We start from the raw sequence: 19,935 nt of genomic DNA, 5'->3' as shown, positions 1-19,935 counted from the left end.
CAGGTCCCATCCTGCTCCCAAACAAGCGGAGGGGGAAGAAGCCGAAGAAAGGAAATGCCACTGCAAAGCGCCGGCGGGCTCCTTGTCACCTGGCCAGCACCCAGTGGCACCCGCCTCGGGGCACGGGGGACGTGGTGGCACCGCCCCAGGGTCGTGGGTGCTGCGGGGCGGGGGGGCAGGCACCCGGTTCCAAGGCAAAGTCTGGATAAGGCGAACAAAAATGAACTAAAGAACGGCGGCCGCCCCCAAACCGGGCGCTTTGCCACCCGGTGGCCGGTGCTGGCCCTGGGTGCCGCACGGATGAGCCTGGGGACAGGGACACTGTCATAGGGCTGTGCTCTCCGATTCCTCCTCCTCCTCCTCCTCCTCCTCCTGCCGCGGGGTCAGGCTCGGCCCCGAGAGTCTCTGAGCTGCCTCGGGCGGGTCCCGGCACAGGGCGGCATCCGGGGACACGTGGAGGGAGGGGACCTCAAAACGGAGCAGACCTGCGGGAGGGCACAGACATGGGGACACCCACCGGGCTGGCACCGTGTCACTGCCACCACCAGGGCTCTCACCACTGCCCTCTGCTCTATGGGCCCCACCCGAGCCAGGGCGGTGACACCAGCTGTCCCCACACACTGCCCGTGTCCCACCCAGCGCAGGTGACACCCCTCAGGGGACCTGCAGGGTGAGGCTGCACGCGTGAAGTGACAGGGTGACCATAGCCACAGCAGGGGATGTCACCGTGTCTCTTGCTGAGAGCAGAGCAAGCCCCTCAGACAGAAGAAGCTCCTCTGCCACTCCTGCCCAGCTCAGGGACATTGCCCTGGGACATTTCTCAGGGACATTTCTCAGGGATGTGGTTCAGGGATCTTGTCCCACAGTGGCACAGGGGAGCTGCTCCTGAGCCAGGGGTGATGCCAGGTGTGGTGTCAGGGCTGCACTCATGCCAGGGTGCCCTGCCAGGCCCACAGCAATGCGTTGGCAGAGCCACACCGGTGCCAGTGCCACGCAAAGGCAGGTGGCCGCCCATGGGGACACGGTGCCCAGCCCCTCACTGCCACTCGGGCTGTCCCACCCCTCGCAGGCAGGACAGGCACGCAAGGACAGAGCCCTGAGTCCTGCCAGATCCCATGGAAGGGACACAGGGACACTCCCCCAGCCTGTGTCCTCCGTGGCCCCCAATGCCACCTGCACTTCCCAAGCACCCCCCTGGCTGTCCCCGGCAGCAGCCCAGGGACCCCGGGGGGGACACGGCACCACCAGAGCCCAGGGCAGGGCGGGCAGAGCAGCAGGGACGGCAGCACAGCTCTCGGGGATGCCGCATTCCTGGTGACACTGCCGCCTCTCAGGGGACATAGCCAGCTTCCCGATGCCTTGTCACCTCTCTGGGCTCATCACCACCGTCCTGGGGACAGTCCCACTCTTCCAGGGGCATCACCACCTTCCTGAGTACATGGCTATTGTCACCTTTCTACGGACATCACCACCCTCCTGGGGACAGTTCTGCCTTTCCAGGGGCACTGTCACCTTCCTGGGGACATCACCATCTTCTTGGGGACGGTTCTGCCTTTCCAGGGGCATTGTCACCTTCCTGGGGAACACCGCCACCTTCCCGGGCACAGTTCTGCCTTTCCAGGGCCAGTTCCGCCTCTGCGGGGAGGGTGCCACCTCCCTGGGGACATCCCCACCTTCCAGGGCACACCGCTGCCTCCTCAGGGCCATTGTCCCCGGCCCGGGGGTCTCTGCCGCCCCCCCGGGAGCCTCCCCCGCCGGGGTTACCTGTGACGGCGCCGTCCCCGGGCCCCGCGCTGTCCGTGCGGGGCGGCTCCGCGGGCTGGGGGGGCGCGGGGGCGGCCGGGGGCGGCTGCGGCGGGGGGGCAGCGCGGGGGCGCGGCCGCGCCTTGGGGGCGGCCCGGGCGCGGGGGCGGCGGCGGCGGCGGGGGACGGCAGCAGCGGGGGCGGCCCCGCGCCCGGGGGGGCTCCGGGGGGGCCGTACGGGGACGGGGTGCTGGGGGGCGTCGGGGACAGGCTGGCCGGGGACGGGATGGGCGCCAGCTTCTTGGCCCCTGCGGGACAGACACAGCGACGGGGCCGCGTCAGGGCCGCGCCAGGGCGGGCACCCCGCGGCCCCCCCGGGCCCCCCCCGGTCCTACCTTTGCGCAGCGAGTGCGGGCTCTGCTCGGGGGGCGGCCCCGGGGACAGCTCCGGGGGCCTGAAAGTGCTGGGGCGGGCACGGGGCACGGAACGGGCACGGGGGAGACACAGACAGAGAGAGAGAATGAGGAGAGAACAGCGAGGAGAGAGATGGACGGAAAAGGGGAAAATAAAATAGAAAAACCTCGCAAAACGGGAAAAAGAAAAGAGGGGAAGGGAAAGAAAAGGGGAAAAAAGAAATGGAAGAAAAAGAAGAAGAAGAAGAAGGAAAAAAAAACCGCATGAAAAACGGAAAAAGGAAAAAGGAAAGGGGAAGGGGAAAGGAAAGGAAAGGAAAGGAAAGGAAAGGAAAGGAAAGGAAAGGAAAGGAAAGGAAAGGAAAGGAAAGGAAAGGAAAGGAAAGGAAAGGAAAGGAAAGGAAAGGAAAGGAAAGGAAAGGAAAGGAAAGGAAAGGAAAGGAAAGGAAAGGAAAGGAAAGGAAAGGAAAGGAAAGGAAAGGTTTCAAGCATATAAAGGCAAAGAATAAAAAGTAAAATTAAAAATTAAATAAAATAAAAATAAATGAAAAGAAGAATTAAAACAATGGAAAACAAAGATTAAACATTCAAGGAATTGGAAATAAATTAAAACCAAAATATACAAGAGAATTAAATGATAACGTTAAGTGGAAAAATTAACAAAGTAAAGAAAACTCAAAAATCATGAAAAATATTATTTAAAAATAAAACAAAAATAAAACCAAAAATCAAATAAAAAGAAAACGTAAAAGATGAGCCATACCAATAAAACAGAAAATTGAAAATAAGCAGTGGAAGAAGAAGAAGAAGAAGAGGGAGAGCCGTGAGCTCCTTCCCGCACCCAGCGCTCCGCACCCGCTGTCCCCCTCCCGCCCCCCGGGCTCCTCAGCCCCCGGCGCTTGTGGCCCCTCTCCCCCAGGTCCAGGGCCCCCCGGGCAGCGGTGACACCCCCAGCCCCCCCAGCCCCCCGGGGCCCCACGGTTACCTCGGGGGGCCGGCTCCGGCGGCGGGGGCGGGCGGGCGGCTGCCCCGGGCCAGGGGGGGCGCGGGGGGGAGGCAGAGCCGCGGGCACAGCGGGGAACAGGGCCAGGGGGACGGGGGGGGGAAAGGACACGGGGACAGCGGGCCACAGGGCCACGGGGACAGCGGGGGACAGCGCAGGGAGCAGGGCCGGGCGGGCAGCGGGGCGGGCGCGGGGGGGCTGCGGCCACAGCCCGGCCCCAGCGGCGGCGCCCAGGGCGGGCAGCGCGCCCGGGGGCTCGGGGGATCAGCCCTGCTGCAAAGGTACAGAAGCACCATAAAAACCGCAGAAGTGACACCACAGCGAGGGGAAATTCATAAGAGAGCAGAAGCTTTGGCGGGGGCGGGGGAGCGGCGCGGGAGCCCCCGTGGTGCCGAGCCCCCCCGCTCGTCCCACGGCACGACCCTCTCGGGGCTGCCCCTCCCCGGGTGTGAGCACCCCGGCCCGGCTCTGCTTCCCTTTTGGGGCAGAAAAGCGCGATTTAGGCGCTTTCTCCCACATGGGCTGTGCAGATTAAACTCGGGCTCAGACCTTGGGCACACGAAGGTCTCGGAGAGCGCTGGGCTTCCCCAGGACTTTCTCTGCACCTTCCTGCAGCACCTCCAGCCCGAATTCCACTAGAGCCCAGTGACAGCCGGGCAAGGCGCCCTCAGGAAAACCCCTGAAGGCGGCACGGTTCTCACAGGAATGGCAGGATGGGGGTGTGGCTGCGGGGATGCTGAGAACCCTCTCCTGCTGCCCTGGGACTCTGCTCCTCTCCGGGGATGCAGAGCATCCTCTCCTGCTGCCCTGGGACTCTGCTTCTCTCTGGGATGCTGAGCGTCCTGTCCTGCTGTTCCCGGGACTCTGCTCCTCTCCAGCATTCTGTCCTGTCCCAGGACTCTGCTCCTCTCCGGGGATGCTGAGCCTATCCTGTCCTGTCCTGTCCTGTCCTGTCCTGTCCTGTCCTGTCCTGTCCTGTCCTGTCCTGTCCTGTCCTGCCCCGGGGGCCCTGCTCCTCTCTGGGGATGCAGAGCATCCTCTCCTGCTGAGGTTGTTTCCTGCTGGCCTCTCTCGCGGGGACGATGCCCGGCTCGGGGACAGGAGGAGGTGCCGGTGTCCTTACCTTGTCCGCTCGGCTGCCGGGGGGAAGCCGAAGCTGGTGGGAGGCGGGGAGGGCGTTGCTGAAATCTCCGGGGACTGCTCGGGAATGGGCGAGTGGGGCGTGGGGGGCAGCTCGGCGGGCGGGGCCGGGGGCTGCGCGGCCGGGGGCGCCGAGGCCGCCTTGCGCCCCGCGGAGGTGCCGCGGCGAGCCACCCACGAGGTGTCCATCACCCTGACGCCCATGCTGGGGACAGAGACGGGGGTCAGCACCTGCCTGGCGGGAGGGCACCGCCAGCACCACCCCCGACTCCTTCAGGGTCCCTAAAAACGCCTCTTCCAGCGGGAAACTGCTGGGAATGAAACTACAAGGCAATGGGGCTGGGGGGGCAGTGTGGGATGGGTTTGTGTCACCCCCCGGCCACCTCTCCCTTCCTGGAGAACCAGCAGGCACCAGCACCCACCCAGCACCCTGCCAGCACCCTCCCAGCACCCTCCCAGCACTCTGCCAGCAGCCTGCAGAGGATACAGTACCTTTGGATTTTCCTAAGGCTGCATGGGCAGAAATAAACCATTATTAAAGTGAAAACCCCCTAAAACTGCACAGTGCACAGGGGCAGAGATCACTGCTGGGCAAAGGGGCTGTGAGGCTGAGGGGCTTCGAGAGAGGGGGCAGGGGGGTTGAGCAGGGACCAGGCTGTGGCAGTGGTGGGACAGCTTGGAATACCCTCTGGAAATGGGGACATTTTGGGATGGGCAGAGTCCTGGGGCGTTTTCTGGAGCCCACTCGACTGTTTGAAGTCCCTGTGAGGTGTGATGGAGGGGGGACATGCACAGACTGGAAATGGGCAGCTTTCCCCTGGAGCAAATGCTGCAGACCTCGAGGACACCAGGACACCTGTGTCTGCCATGGCACAGCCCCAGTGTCACCCCATGGGCCACCCCACTCCCATCTGCAGTGGGCTGGGGGCAGGCATGGAGCCCTGGGCTCACCTGAGCCCCCCCGAGAGCCTGGCATGGAAATCAGGAGGTCCCTGCACCCTGGGACCACCCAACCTCCACCAGCTCAGTGCCACCCACCCCAAGGTGACGCTGAGCATCCTCCCCAGCTGCCCCTGGGGTGGTGTCAGGGCCGCCCACTCCTGTCCCCAGTGTCGCTATCCATCCTTCTTACAGAACCCCAGTGTCATTCTGTCTGTCCTACCCATCCTTCTTACAGAACCCCAGTGTCATTCTGTCTGTCCTACCCGTCCTTCTTACAGAACCCCAGTGTCATTCTGTCTGTCCTACCCGTCCTTCTTGCAGAACTCCAGCATCATGCTGTCTGTCCTACCCAACCCCAGCGTCCTGCTGTCTGTCCTACCCGTCCTTCTTGCAGAACTCCAGCATCATGTTGTCGGTGGCCACGCTGAGCGGGCGCCGCGCCTGCTCGTGCTGCCGGCGCTCACCGTGCTCCATGTCAGGCGAGGGCATGGAGCTGTAGTTGGCATTGTGGTTCACGTGCAGGGGGCTGCCGTAGTTCCCCGTCACGTTGAACTCGATCTCTGGGGGGCACAGAATGGAGGGAGGGGTGTGCTCAGGGAGGGGAGGGACTGGCAGTGCTGGCACTGCTGGGATGGGCTCGGTGCCGTGCCAGAGCCCTGTCTGAGCCCCAGCAGCAGAGGGGGCTGGCAAACCAAACCTGGAGCTCTGAACCTGCTCCCTGGGAGGTGCCAGGAAGGCCAGCTGTCCCCAGGCATGCCCTACCTCCCGGGAAGAACCAGTCTGCATGCTGGATGAGAGGCTCGATGATGCCCACGATCTGCAGTGACAGCGTCGTCATCATCTCCGTCATGTTCCTGCAGGGGACGGCAGCTCAGCAACCCTCCAGGCCAGCAGGGCACCAGCAGGGTCCTAGCAGTGTTCCCAGCAGGCTCCCAGCAGGATTTGCAGCAGGATCTGCCCCTCAGCCCTCACCCAGTGGGATTCCCAGTGGGATCCCCAGCAGGATTCCCAGCAGTTTTCCCAGCAGGATCTGCCCCTCAGCCCTCACCCAGCAGTTTTCCCAGCAGGATCTGCCCCCAGCCCTCCCCCAGCGCTCACCCCTCGGCCTGGGGCCACAGCAGGTTGGGTCCCAGCACGATGGCCACGTTGCTCGGGGTCATTTTGTTGATATCCTGGTACTCAGTCAGCTTGGCCAGGAATTTAATCACATACCTGGAGAGCAGATCCCAAAGGGGTCAGGGCATGGGCCACACCCTCTGTGTCCCCTCTCTGTGTCCTGCTGGCCCAGGCTCACCTGATGTTGTTGTAGTTGGCTTTGGGCAGCTTCTCGCAGGCATTCCAGAGAGCCTGCAGCCGTTTCTCCTGCTCTGGGATGCTGCAGGGAGGGGAGAGGGTGTTATCCCCCATCCCCACCCTGCCCTGGGGCTGTGGACCCCACCAGCCCCACTCCTGGGGACCCTGTGAGACCCCCAGGCTGCCACCAACATTATGGAAGCAAATAAAGTCCCAAAACCTGTCCCAAGGAGAAGGAATCCCCTTGGATTTCCTCTCAGCACTCCATGGCTCTCAGAGCCCAGAGGAAGGATCCCAAATGCTGTGAACCGTGCCAGCAAAAGCCCAGAGCACCCCTGGGGACCCAGGCTGTCCCTGCCCGTGCCACTGAGGAAAGGGGGGATGTCCCAGACTCACTTGGAGGCCTGGATCCACTCCTCGTACAGCTCGAAGGTCATCAGGGGCTCGGGCAGCTCCCGCAGGTAGGACTTGAGGGCTCCTGTGGCACACAGGGGACACAGGCATTGGCACTGCAGGTGGCACTGGCTGTCGGGCACCAAGCTGTTTTGCTACTGGGCATTTGGACCCTCATCCCCCCAGCCTTTCCCCCACCACCCCCTGAGCACCCCACCTGGAGCAGCCTGTGGTGCCCCTGACCTTGTGCCCACCCTGGCACCCTGCAGCCCCTCTGAGCTCCTTCCCTCTGCCTGGCAGCACCTCTCTGGGGCAGCCACTGCCCCCACTTTGTGTCACCCGCCCGCTCACTGAGGGGACACCCTGCCCCATTAGCCAGGCCATTCATTAATGACAAAATTAATTGAACAAAATCAGAGCCAGCATCAAGCCCTGGACTGCGCCACTGGTTCTGCTCTCCAGCTGGACTTGGTGCCACTGATCCCCCTCTGGGTGCCCTTGGGGGGTGCCTGGAGGGGCCACCCCGCCCCGAGGAGCCCCACCTGCGATGGCATGGGGGTCAGCTGAGTACTCCTGCACGTCCACCACGCAGCAGTCTAGGGCAGCCTTGAGCTTCTTCAGCTTGGAGGCCGAGGGAGCCACTCGGAAGAGACCCTGGGCAGAGGACAGTGTTGGGGACACCTGTGACCCCTTCCGTCATGCCCAGCAAGGGGTGGACATGGGACCCACCCCCTCCTGCATCCCCAAATCCAGCAGCACCCACCTCCTCCTGCATCCCCAAATCCAGCAGCACCCACCTCCTCCTGCCCCACCAAGACCCACCTCCCCTCATCCCCCATCCCACAGGACCCACCTCCTCCTGCCCCCACCCAAACCCACCTCCCATCCCCCATCCCAGCAGCACCCACCTCCTCCTGCATCCCCAAATCCAGCAGCACCCACCTCCTCCTGCATCCCCAAATCCAGCAGGACCCACCTCCTCCTGCATCCCCCATCCCACCAGGACCCACCTCCTCCTGCATCCCCAAACCCAGCAGCACCCACCTCCTCCTGCATCCCCAAATCCAGCAGGGACCCACCTCCTCCTGCATGCCACATTCCAGCAGCATGGTGACACAGGCCTCCACGGGAAAGGCGATCTCCCTCCCGCTGACAGCCAGGTGCTCCTCCAGGGGCTTCCCAAAGGAAGGCTTCTCCATCCACGCCTCTGTGACGGGCAGAGGGGGCAGAGGAGAGGGAGGGTGGTGCCAGATCCAGCAGCCCCTCCCCAGAAGGCCCTTGGGTCACAGTTTTGGCAGCAAATACTCTGTATGGGTGTTGTTAGGAGAACAGGCCATCACAGGATTTCACAGGCAGGGACAGACCTGTGGGCACTCACCCTGCTGGGCTTTGATCTGCGGCAGGAAATTCTGCAGGAGCGCCAGGGATTTGCGGTGGTACTCGGCCTGCACCTCGATCAGCTGTGGGGACACAGCACCGGGCTCACTGCACTGCTGGGACAGGGACAGCGACAGCCCGCGGGGGTGGCACTTACAGTTTGAAAATAGTTTGCATAGTCGACTTCTTTGGCCACAAAATTGTACATGTCAGCCGAGAGCTGGTCCTGCGGGGGCAGAGGTTATGTCACTGTCCCTGCCCTGGTGCCACCAGCAGGGAGCAGCTCAGTCCAGCAGGAGCCAGGGTGGCACAGGGTTAGGGCTGGTGTGTCAGGGGAGCTCAGGGGAGCTCAGCTCCCTCACTGCAGCCTGAGCAGGGCCCAGGCTCCCCCAAAGTGCACAAAGAAGGGAGATTGTACTCCCGGTTATCCCAGGGAAGGGGTGAAAGTCCTCTTAGTGCTTGAAAATGACAGACATCAATGACTCAGCACAGAGAAGGTGAAGAAATGTCTCTGCCAGTGCCAAGGTTGGATGAACCCAGTGCTGAGCTCTGCCCTGGCTGATGAACCCAGTGCTGAGCTCTGCCCTGGCTGATGAACCCAGTGCTGAGCTCTGCCAAGGTTGGATGAACCCAGCGCTGAGCTCTGCCCCGGCAGATGAACCCAGTGCTGAGCTCTGCCCGCAACAGGCTGATTCTGGCTGATGAACCCAGCGCTGAGCTCTGCCCCGGCAGATGAACCCAGTGCTGAGCTCTGCCAAGGTTGGATGAACCCAGCGCTGAGCTCTGCCCCGGCAGATGAACCCAGCGCTGAGCTCTGCCCTGGCTGATGAACCCAGTGCTGAGCTCTGCCCCGGCCCAGCGCAGTTGCAGATGAACCCAGTGCTGAGCTCTGCCCCGGCAGATGAACCCAGTGCTGAGCTCTGCCAGATGACCCAGCGCTGAGTTCTGTGCGATGAACCCAGCGCTGAGCTCTGCCCTGGCAGATGAACCCAGCGCTGAGCTCTGCCCCGGTTGGATGAACCCAGCGCTGAGCTCTGCCCCGGCAGATGAACCCAGCGCTGAGTTCTGCCCTGGCTGATGAACCCAGTGCTGAGCTCTGCCCTGGCTGATGAACCCAGTGCTGAGCTCTGCCCAGCGCTGAGCTCTGCCTTGGCCGATGAACCCAGTGCTGAGCTCTGCCAAGGTTGGATGAACCCAGTGCTGAGCTCTGCCAGGTGGGTTACCAGGGAATGGGAGCCCCTCCAGCCCCGGGGGATGTGGAGGATCCCGGGGATGTCCTGCCTGGCTGGGGAGCATCACCCCCAGCCCCTGGGCTGTGTTTGGGGCCCAGAGGAGGGGCAGCACAGGCGGGGCAAGGAAGGTGCAGAGTGGGCTGAGAGGAGAGGCTGCAGCTTTCCCCAGGGGCTGGGAGCCCACAGACCCCTCGGCCGGGGGCAGCCCCCTACCCTGCAGATCTCCACTCTGTTGGCCGCCTCCTCCATCTCCTCCCTGAGAGCGTCGGCTTTGGCCCCCGAGGGCTGCAGGTTGCTGGCCAGACCCGAGGACTTCACCGACTGCTGCCACCTGCAGAGGGACAGGGACAGTCGGGACCTGGCCCCGTCCCAGGGCCCTGCAGGGCCACCGCGGTCCCCAGGGCTGAGGAGCACAGAGGTGATCCCAGTCCAGCTGGGACTGAGCCCCCTCCCAACCACAGCCCACAGCCCTGCACACAGCAGGGAAGGAGTTCCTTTCAGCAGGAGAAGGAGCCACATCCAGGTGGGAAGAGAGGGGAAGGGGATGGGAGGGCCTGGGCATGATGCTGGGGACTGTGGACAGCTCTCAGACCTCTCCCAGGACACTCTGGAGTGGGAGCTTGGATGACCCAAGAGTGCCATGGGACAATCCTGAGTCATCCCCGCTCCCCTCAGTGCCGCTGCAGGGGCAGGAGCACCCGGCTCTGCATCAGAACTCACCAATACAGGGAAAAAAGTACAAAATAACCCCTTCTGCCAGAAAAAATACACTTTTGCTGCAGGGAGCAGGCAAGGAAAAGGAATCCATGGGTTCTGCAGACAGGAGCAGAAATGGTGGCTCATTGCAGAGCTGGACTCAAGCCCCCAGAGGCACAGCTGGGGCTCCCTGTGCCAGGGGAACTGCGGTGCCGGGGCCAGGAGCTCTCTCCTGGAGCCACCCATGCCTTGGGAATTTTTTGCTTCTTACAAACCCTTGAAGGCACCTCCTACCTCGTCCTGGAGGAGTCCATGTCCAGCACAAGCTTGGCCAAGTGCTTCCTCTGCTTTTGGATATTTGGGATTTCCACCTGCGGCAGCACAGGGAACAGGAGGAGGGGACAGCCCTGGAGAGGTGTCCAGGGACGGTCACACCCCGGGGCTTCGGGCTGGGTGGGGGAGGATGCAGCTCCCAGGGTGACATCCCTGAGCATGTGACATCCTCAGGGACAGGGCCCAGCTGATCCCTCTGTGTGTCCCACCCAGAATGAGCCCAGCCCCAGCTCCAGAACCCCAGAGGAGCAGCCCTGGGGCACCCAAACCTCTTGGGGGCTGGGGAGGGCAGGAAGAGCTCTGAGCACGGCAGGGCACCCCAGGCTCACCTCAGCCAGCACGAAGAGCGGCTCGATGACGTCCCGCTCCACCTGCAGCTCGAAGTGGATCAGCTCCTGCGCCAGCTTGTCCTCGGCCTCCCCGCACAGCCGCAGCATCTTCCTGCAGGGACAGGCACGGCTGGGGACACTCCCAGCACATCCCAGGGCAGTGCAGACCCGGGGCAGCCCCAGCCCCCCTTACCCCAGCAGGGAATCATCCCCCAGCACGGCCGATCCCTCCATCAGACACTGCGCCAGCGTCGTCAGCGGCAGCTTCTTCTGCAGAGAGAGGGGGGCTGTGTTCCCACTGGATCCCCTGATCCCCCTGGATCCCCCGATCGCCCTGGATCCCCTGATCCCCCAGATCCCGGGATCACGGAGCCCTCACCGAGCGCTTGTCGGCATCCAGGCCCTGCTGGCCCTGCAGACAGGCTGTCAGCTTCTTGTGGGTGCTGTGGGACACCTGCTTCACCAGCTCCAGCCGCTTCTCCACCTGTGGGAGTGACAGAGCCCATCACCGGGAATCCCATTATTCAGGGATCCCATCACCCATCACCCCAGGATCCCATCACCGGGGATCCCATCACCAGGGATCCCATCACCCAGGGATCCCATCACCCATCACCCCAGGATCCCATCACCGGGGATCCCATCACCCAGGGATCCCATCACCCATCACCCCAGGATCCCATCACCAGGGATCACATCACCCAGGGATCCCATCACCCATCACCCCAGGATCCCATCACCCAGGGATCCCATCACCCATCACTGGGGATCCCATCACCCAGGGATCCCATCATCCTGGGATCTCATCACCCTGGGATCCTATGACCCTGGAATCCCATCACCCAGGGATCCCATCACTGGAGTATCCCATCACCAAGGATCCCATAACCCTGGGATCCCATCACGCATCACTGGGGATCTCATCACCCGGGGATCATCATCCTCCAGGGATTCCATCGTCTGGGATCCCATCACTGCAGTATCCCATCACCTGGGATTCGATCCCCAGGGATCCCATCCCTGGGGTCGCTGGGATGCCGCGGCACCACCAGGGAGCTGCTGATGGGTGCAGCCCCACTGGGAGGTGCCCAGGCACCCATGGACACCCCAGGATGGCTCCGAGGGAGCCTCACCTGCAGCAGATCCTCGCTCAACACCTCGGTCTTCTCGGCTCTGCAGGACAAGAGAGGAGAGGAGCCAGTGGTGAAGGGTGTGGGATATGCAGCAGCACCCCCTGCACACCATGGAGCCAGGGATGTGCTTTTCCTCCGGGATGCAGGGGGGATTTAAGGCTCTCTGCTCCCACCAGTCATGCCTCACCCCCTAAGGAAGGAACTGATGGAGCATCTCCGCGGTCACTGCCAGGCACCACACCAACCCAGGGCCTGCCTCCCATCTCTGCCTTATTTTCCTGTTATTGCCAGGAAAGCAGGGATGCAGATTCCCAGAAGGAAGCGAGCAATGCTCCAAGAGAGGCGCTGTGGCTGCGGCTCCCTGGGCTCTGCTCCCTGCCGAGCCCGAGCACACACGGCTGAGCCTCCTCACACGGGGGCAGCCACGGGATGGGAGGCGGCAGCCGCGGCCCGGGGCCCGCCAGACCCTTTGCTGCTCACTGCAGACGGATTTACCGCTCCAGAGCCCGCAGCAGCCGCTGCCTTCCCGAGGGAGCAGGAGACACAAACCCGCCGTCCTCGGCCCCTGGACCCGCACAACCAGAGCCCGGGGCCCTGCACCGCAGCTGCTCAGGCTCGTTTGAACCATCACATCCGGATCATTTGTTCTTTCTCCCAGGGTTTTTAGCAACTTCAGTGCATCCTTTCACTTGGAAAAACGGGCTCTGTCAGTTTGAGCTGGGGCAGAGCTGTCACTCAGCCAATCGGTCCCTAAAGATTCCTCGGGGGATGGCAAGAGTTTGGTGCTGCCATCCTGCAAACAGCACCTTCATTTCCTGAGCCTGGTCCCTTCCAGCCCTCCGAGCTGGATTCTCAGCTTGGAGACAGGGAGGGAAGTGTTGGAGCAGAGGAAATAAGGAGCAAACACAGAGAAAGGGTCAGACAAGGAGCGCGGCACGGGAGCTGCTCATGCACAAATCCATCTCACCCAAAGCCTTGCAGAAAGTGCAAATCACAGAATCACGGAGTGGTTTGGGTGGAAGGGACCTCAAAGCCCACCCAGTGCCACCCCTGCCATGGCAGGGACACCTCCCACTGTCCCAGGTGCTCCCAGCCCTGTCCAGCCTGGCCTTGGGCACTGCCAGGGATCCAGGGGCAGCCCCAGCTGCTCTGGGCACCTGTGCCAGGGCCTGCCCAAACCAACTCCATTAAATCTGCTTTGGGCATGAAAGATGTCCCAGTGCCTGATTTAAGCTGGTTTAAAAATAAATTAAATTAAATTGAACCCTATTTGTGTTAATTTTTAAAATTTGTTATTGAAATGAACAGATTAGATCCTCTCTAAGGAGTGCTGCCCACCTGGGAGCAAGAGCTGAGCAGCTTCTCCTCCCCTGGGAATCACCTTCACTCTCATTTGGACAGGATTGGAAGTGACACAGAATTAGTACAAACAGGCAAAAAGCAGCAAATACCCACGGGCACAGCCACGGCGTCCGTCCCCAGCTCAGGATATTTTTAGCTTCCTGAAGGAGTGGGAGGTGGCAGGGAGCGAGGCACCGCTGGCACGTCCCTGCTGCTCACTCCCCAGGAATCACTTCCTCACTTGAGCAGAAGAAGGGATTTTTTCCTGTTTTCTCCTCTCCCAGGCAGGAGGTGGGTGGGATTTGCACATCCCGGGTCCCACGGGCAGCTCTCTCTCCCAGCAGCCACATCCCAACCCGTGCTATGCCCTGAGGTGTGTTTGGGCAGCAGAAAACAACATTCCAAAGAGAATAACAAAAACCTGGCCTTGATGTGTGTTAAAGCACATCCTCAGTGTGAGAAACACCCGTGGTTTCACGGGAGAGCATCCCCTGTGCCTGCCCTGCACATCCTGGGATGCTCCAGTGGGCTGGGGAGCCTGCCGGGGAGGAACTGGGCTTTGCAGAGGGGGAACAGCCAGGCTGCAGCGTTTTATGGATTGGGATAGCAAAGGGGTTCCAATCAATCCCACTCAAGGATGGGTGAGAGGGGGCAGGGACCCCCCAGTTTCCCTGTCTGGTCCCTAATTCCCCAAATCTTCATTCCACATCAGTTGCACGCATCCCGAGGGAGCATCCCTTGGGGACACAGCCAGCACCCCCAGCTCCCACGGCTTTTCCTCTTCCCTTTTGGAAATAAAATACTGCTGCTCCTGTCCCACTCCACCCGAGCAGTTTTTCCCAGCACAACCCCGGGCCCTGTCCCTGCAGGCAGCTGGGGAGAGGGGACAGTGACCATGGGGAGCCAAAGCCAGCAAGAGGGGACACAGCCACGGCGTGCTCAGGCTTTGCTGCTGCACACGTTCACTGCTGCCAGCAGAAATCAACACCAATCAAGCAAATTATGTTGATTCCCAAATAAATACATGAGTTTCCAAAGCCTTGGCCTGGGGAGGTGCAGCAGGGCCGGTGCTTCCCTGGAGCATCTCCTGGTGCCAGCCACCTGTGCCTGGCTGGACCCCCCAGCACTGTTCCCTGCCACCGTCCCCCTCTGGTGCCTCAGCCACCCATGACAGGGAGCTGCTGGCCTTGGATTTGACCCTGAGCCTGCAAACTCCAAGCATTTCATGGCAATTAATCCCTGAATGGGAAAGCATCACCCCTGGTGTGGGGACAGCAGGAGCAGGGATGAATCTGCAGCAGGAGCAGGAATGAACCATCTCCAGAGGCAGAGCATGTCCATGGTGCCCCACAAAGCCCCTCACCTCCATCTCCTGCCCAAACACCCCTTTGGTCCAGCCACAGCCACCCCTCGCTGCAGCCTGCCCAGAAATATTTAATCACTATTGAATTACCAATGCTGATTCCCTGATGTCTCCTTGCTCTAGCCTAGAAATAGCTCCACGGGTGGAGAGGAGGCACAAACACCCAGCTGAGGGTGTGCTGGTTCCCAGGGCCGGGTCTGTCCCACATCCCGCATGGACACGGGGACAGGCCCGGCTCCATTCCCTCCCGCCCCACATGGACACGGGGACAGGCCCGGCTCCATCCCCTCCTGCCCCACCTCCCTCCGGTGCCTGCGAGAAAATTCCAGGCTCTGGAGTCCCCAAAGCCCAGAGGGGAGGTTAGGGAATGAGGTTCATCCTCTGCGTGTGCCAGAGGGAGGAGGGAGCCCCTCGGGGTCAGCCCCAGCCCTGCAAGCGCTGGCTCCGCATCCAGGCTGGTTCTGCCCCAAGGCCGCGCTGTCCCCACCTTCTGCCGCCCCCCGAGCTCTTGTGGCCACCGCCTCCCCGGGGACACAGACCCCGGCTCAGCCCCGCGCCCGCCCAGCCCCAGCGGAGCCGCGGATTTTTCCCGGTGCCTTTTCAGCAGGCAAGAAGCAAAACATCAAATATTGATATCCTCAAATCGCTGCTCAGCTCCCCCGGGAAACGGCTCCGACTGCAACATCTAGCGCGACGCGGGGACACGGCCACGCCGGCGCCGCCTGGCCGCGGATGACACGATGCGACAGCCTGGGGACACAGCCCGGGGGGCACAGCCCGGGGGACACGGTGCGACAGCCCGGGGGGCACAGCCAGGGGGGCACAGCCCGGGGGACACGGTGCGACAGCCCGAGGGACGTGGTGTGACAGCCCAGGGACACAGCCCGGGGACACAGCCCCGGGACACAGCCCGGGGAGCGCTGCCCACCCAGGGCCAGGGCCGGGCTCTGCCAGGCTGCAGCAGCAGGAGGAGCAGGCAGGGAGGGCTGCAGCCGCTTCCCTCCATCCTGCCCGCAGCTGGGCAAAGCGAGGGAAGCAAAGCAAAATGGGGGACAGATTCTGCAAGGCAGAAAAGCCTCTTGTCCTCATCTCCCGCTGCCTTCCTGGCCAGCTCGGTGCTGGCATCGCTCTGGCACGGGATGCTCGGGGCCCTCTGCTCCCGGCGCTTCCCTCCCCGGGGTCGCATCCCGAGCTCGCTTCCATCCCGATTTAGCAGCCCTGGAGGAGCCCCTGCAGGGCGCAGAGCCCCGAGGCAGCTGGAGCAGGGACAGAACCCTCAGCCCGCTCGCTCCATGAATATTCCAGGCTGCCAGCGCTGTCTCTTTGCGAGGAGGATAAAAATATCCTCGGGGCTGCCGGGATCCGCCAGCTCCGGAGCCGAAAGCCCAGGGGGTTCTGCTGGCAGCAGCCACCGGCACCCCGAGGTGCAGATGGGGAGCCCGGCTATTTACAGGGCGCTGTTCCCTCCCGCAAACCCCGCTGGGAAAACCCCAGGTGGTGCTTTTATTCCCTCTGTCCTTATTCCGTGCAAGCAGAAAATGTCCTTCCCTCTTGCCGGGCATTCCTGCAGCACCAGGAGTAAACCCGCGGTGTTTAAAGGCTTTGCCCGGAGGCGCGGCCATCCCGGGGCTTGGAGAAGCATCTCCCTGCGAGCCAGCGAGGTGACATCCAGTCCCAAAGGCCACCACTCTCCCCGGGATGGGCGACACAGCGCGGGGTGCTCAGAAAGGTCGAGGAGCAAAAACCCAACCCCTCCGAGCCTCCGCCACCATTCCCGGTGAGCTGCGTCCCCTCGGTGCCGCTGGGGAGCCCAGCGTGCCACTCTGCAGGTGCCCGATTTAATCCCCATGGGAAAAAATCCCCATGGAGCCCATCCTGGGAAATTCCAGGAGTGACTGAGGTGACATCCTGGGGCCACTGTCCCGACGGAATGGACAAACACAAATAGAGATAAAAGCACTTTGCAGGAAACATCCTCAGAGTGTTCTACAGCCACTCTCTGGCTTCTCTTCCCTTTTCCACCTCACAGAGATAAATATCCCTGCCCCTCACAGACTGGCACAGGAATTCCTCCCAAGGCTGGGTACCAGGCGTGGGGCTGGGCTGGGCTGAGCATCCCCAGTTCTTTATATCAAGTGAAAAGACAAGGAAACACCCAAATCCAAATTAAATTAAATAAATAAGTGCAAAACAAAACAAAATTAAATTAAATAAATGCCATGCTCAGGACCCAGCAGAAGTTCCAGTCTCCCCCTCCAGTTCCTGTGGAGCTGCTGCTCTGCCCAGTGGGAACAGGGGCTCCGTGCTGGCTCCCAGCATGCAAGTGGAGCCGGGACACGGAGCAGCCTCCCCCTGGCGCTCGGCACCGGAGGCACTGCCGGGCTCCCGGTGCTCCGGCACCACGGTCCCACAGCACGGTCCCAGCGCCACCTTCCCTGTGCCACATTCTGTGTGCCACATTCCCTGTGCCACCTCCCCAGTGCCACCTTCCCTGTGCCACACTCCCTGTGCCACATTCTGTGTGCCACATTCCCTGTGCTACCTCCCCAGTGCCACCTTCCCTGTGCCACCTTCCCTGTGCCACCTTCCCTGTGCCACATTCTGTGTGCCACATTCCCAGCGCCACGCTCCCACAGCACGCTGGCACCACACACCCCCCATGCTCACAGTCCACATTCCCGCTGCACATTCCCTGCACATTCCCTGCACATTCCCACACTGTGCTCCCGCACGGCGTTCCACACCACTCCCGTGCAGGATTCCCACACCAAACCCCAGAGCTCCCGAGCCGCACTTCCTGCCCACATTCCCGCACCTGCCCGCATTCCCGCACCTGCCCACACTCCCGCACCTGCCCGCATTCCCGCACCTGCCCACATTCCCGCACCTGCCCGCTCTCCCGCACCTGCCCGCTCTCCCGCACCTGCCCACATTCCCGCACCTGCTCACATTCCCGCACCTGCCCACATTCCCGCACCTGCCCGCATTCCCGCACCTGCCCACACTCCCGCACCTGCCACATCCCTCCCACCTCCCGCACCTGCCCACATCCCGCACCTGCCCACATTCCCGCACCTGCCCGCTCTCCCGCACCTGCCCACATTCCCGCACCTGCCCACATTCCCGCACCTGCTCACATTCCCGCACCTGCCCGCTCTCCCGCACCTGCCCACATTCCCGCACCTGCTCACATTCCCGCACCTGCTCACATTCCCGCACCTGCCCGCTCTCCCGCAGCCCCGGGCCGGAGCCGCTGCCAGCCGGGCCCGTGCCCGCTCAGGGCCGCGGGGCAGCGCCCCCAGTGCCGTGGGGGGCACGGGCGGTGCCAGCCGGAGCCCCGGCGATGCCGAGGGGCACACGGGGGCACGGACGGTGCCAGCAGGAGTCCCGGCCATGCCGAGGGGCTGAGGAGCCGCCGCTCCAGCTGTGCCACTGCCCCAGGGCCGTCACGGGAAGGGAAATAAATAAATCCTCTTCCCGCCGCCCCCCCCCGCCGGTACAAAATCTCCAGGAATTACACAACAGCCACCGCCAAACCCAGGCCTGGCCGTGCACGGCACACACGGCATTCCCGTGGGCATTCCCGTGGGCATTCCCGTGGGCACAGCTCCGGCTCCAGAGCCCCAGAGTGCCCCCGGCCCCTCGGCCTGCAGGGCCGCCCTGGGGTGCTGGGGGAACAGGGCAATGGGGCACCCCACAGCATCGGGGCTGTGTCCCCGCAGCCCTGGGACAGAGGGGACGGCAGGACAGGGGGACAGGCAGGGAGCAGTGGGTAAAGGGGGCACGGAGTGGGGCAGGGCAGGTGTAGGCGGGCAGGCAGGGGTTAACTGGCAGGGAATGGGCAAGAAGGATGTAAGGGGCGGGTACGGGGCCAGTGGGGCAGGCAGAGAACGGGAGTGGGACAGACAGAGGGACAGACAGAGGGACAGGGAGCAGGGCCAGGGGCAGGGAGTGGGGCACGGTGAGGACAGAGGGTGTCAGACAGGGAGCAGGGCAAGGGGCACACAGGGAGCAGGAAAGCTGTGGGGTAGGCAGGGAGCAGGCGGGGTGTGGGATTGGGGCCAGTGGGGCAAGCAGGACTCAGGCACGGAGCAGGAGCAGAGGGGCAGGCAGTGCGGCAGTGGCACAGGGGCAGCATCAGGGCACTGGGGCAGGAAGGGAAGGGCGGAGGGGCAGGCAGGGAGTGGGATGAGTGTGAGATGAGGACAGTGAGGCTGCCAGAGAGCAGGCAGGGAGTAGGAACAGTGGGGCAGGCAGGACACATGGCTGGGGGCGGTGGGGCCGGCACGGAGCGGGCAGGGAGCTGGGAACGGGCAGGTGCGGCTGCGGCGGGGCGGGGGAGCGGGCAGGGCGCGGGATGGGGCTGTGGGCAGAGCAGGGCTGGGTCCGTGCCCATCCCATCCCATCCCATCCCATCCCATCCCATCCCATCCCATCCCATCCCATCCCATCCCATCCCATCCCATCCCATCCCATCCCATCCCATCCCATCCCATCCCATCCCATCCCGTCCCCACCTGCCCACGGTCTGGTTGGCGAGCTGGCGCATGCGGTTGAATTGCTTCTTCATGGTGGCGGCGGTGCGGGCGGTGCGGGCGGGCAGCGGGGCCGGGGGCAGCGGGCCGCCCTCCCCGCATCCCCGCCCGGCGCCGAGCCGGGCCGGGCCGAGCCGAGCCGAGCCGGGCCGAGCGGGCCCCGCCGCCCCTGCGCCTCTCCGCGCCTCCGCCTGCGCTCCGCGCCCCCCGCACCGCCCCGCACCGCCCCCGGCCGCGGCGGACATGGGAAATGTAGTCCGGGCCGCCCGCCCCGGCGGGCTCTCCGGGCCGGGGGGGGCGTCTCGGAGCGAGCCTGGAGCCGGGCATCCCCCCCGGCATCCCCCGACTTCCTCCCGGCATCCCTGGGCGTGGCCCTGGCATCCCCCCGGCATCCCTCAGCCTCCCTCGACATGGCCTCGGCCTCACCTGGCGTGGCCCCGGCATCCCCCTGGCACGCCCAGCGTCACCTGGCATCCCCTCGGGTCCCGTGACGCGGCCCCAGCGCCGCTCCAGCATCCCCGGCATCCGCCCGACATCACCTCGGCGTCCCTCGGCACGGCCCCGCAGCCCCCGGCACCTCCCGGCATCCTCGGGCAGCTCCCCGAACTCCCGCGGCCCTTGCAGCCCCCGCTTCCACCCCGCACCCCCATCCCTGCTGTCCCAGCCCCT

General features: G+C 63.5%; 1 protein-coding gene across 1 annotated transcript; it reads right to left on the bottom strand.

Moving 5' to 3' along the window:
- Positions 1-324: 324 nt before the first annotated feature.
- On the bottom strand, positions 325-19,301 carry ARHGAP44 (Rho GTPase activating protein 44). The gene is made up of 21 exons (XM_030962372.1): positions 19,249-19,301; positions 12,028-12,067; positions 11,274-11,378; positions 11,088-11,164; positions 10,895-11,006; positions 10,527-10,603; positions 9,750-9,867; positions 8,462-8,530; positions 8,306-8,387; positions 8,007-8,134; positions 7,470-7,581; positions 6,931-7,012; positions 6,536-6,616; positions 6,340-6,453; positions 6,004-6,095; positions 5,621-5,801; positions 4,792-4,809; positions 4,283-4,504; positions 2,139-2,206; positions 1,674-2,051; positions 325-485 (listed from the first exon to the last, which is right to left on the bottom strand). Exons 1-21 carry the CDS (start codon positions 19,299-19,301, stop codon positions 325-327), a joined length of 2,370 nt encoding a protein of 789 aa, XP_030818232.1.
- Positions 19,302-19,935: the final 634 nt, after the last annotated feature.

The sequence above is a fragment of the Camarhynchus parvulus genome, chromosome 18, assembly GCF_901933205.1.
Source record: "Camarhynchus parvulus chromosome 18, STF_HiC, whole genome shotgun sequence".
In the NCBI taxonomy this organism is placed as follows: Eukaryota; Metazoa; Chordata; class Aves; order Passeriformes; family Thraupidae; genus Camarhynchus; species Camarhynchus parvulus.
The sequence above is the reverse complement of the archived record's forward strand: the minus strand, read 5'-3'. Positions and strand labels throughout refer to the sequence as shown.

Bases quoted from the DNA above. Each gene is read 5' to 3' on its own strand.
- ARHGAP44 (XM_030962372.1), bottom strand. From the start codon at position 19,301: ATGAAGAAGCAATTCAACCGCATGCGCCAGCTCGCCAACCAGACCGTG. The intron at 8,388-8,461 runs GTAAGTGCCACC...GTGTCCCCACAG, and splicing joins ATGCAAACTATTTTCAAACT to CTGATCGAGGTGCAGGCCGA. The intron at 2,207-4,282 runs GTAAGGACACCG...TGCCCGCCCCAG, and splicing joins CCGGCAGCCGAGCGGACAAG to CACTTTCAGGCCCCCGGAGC.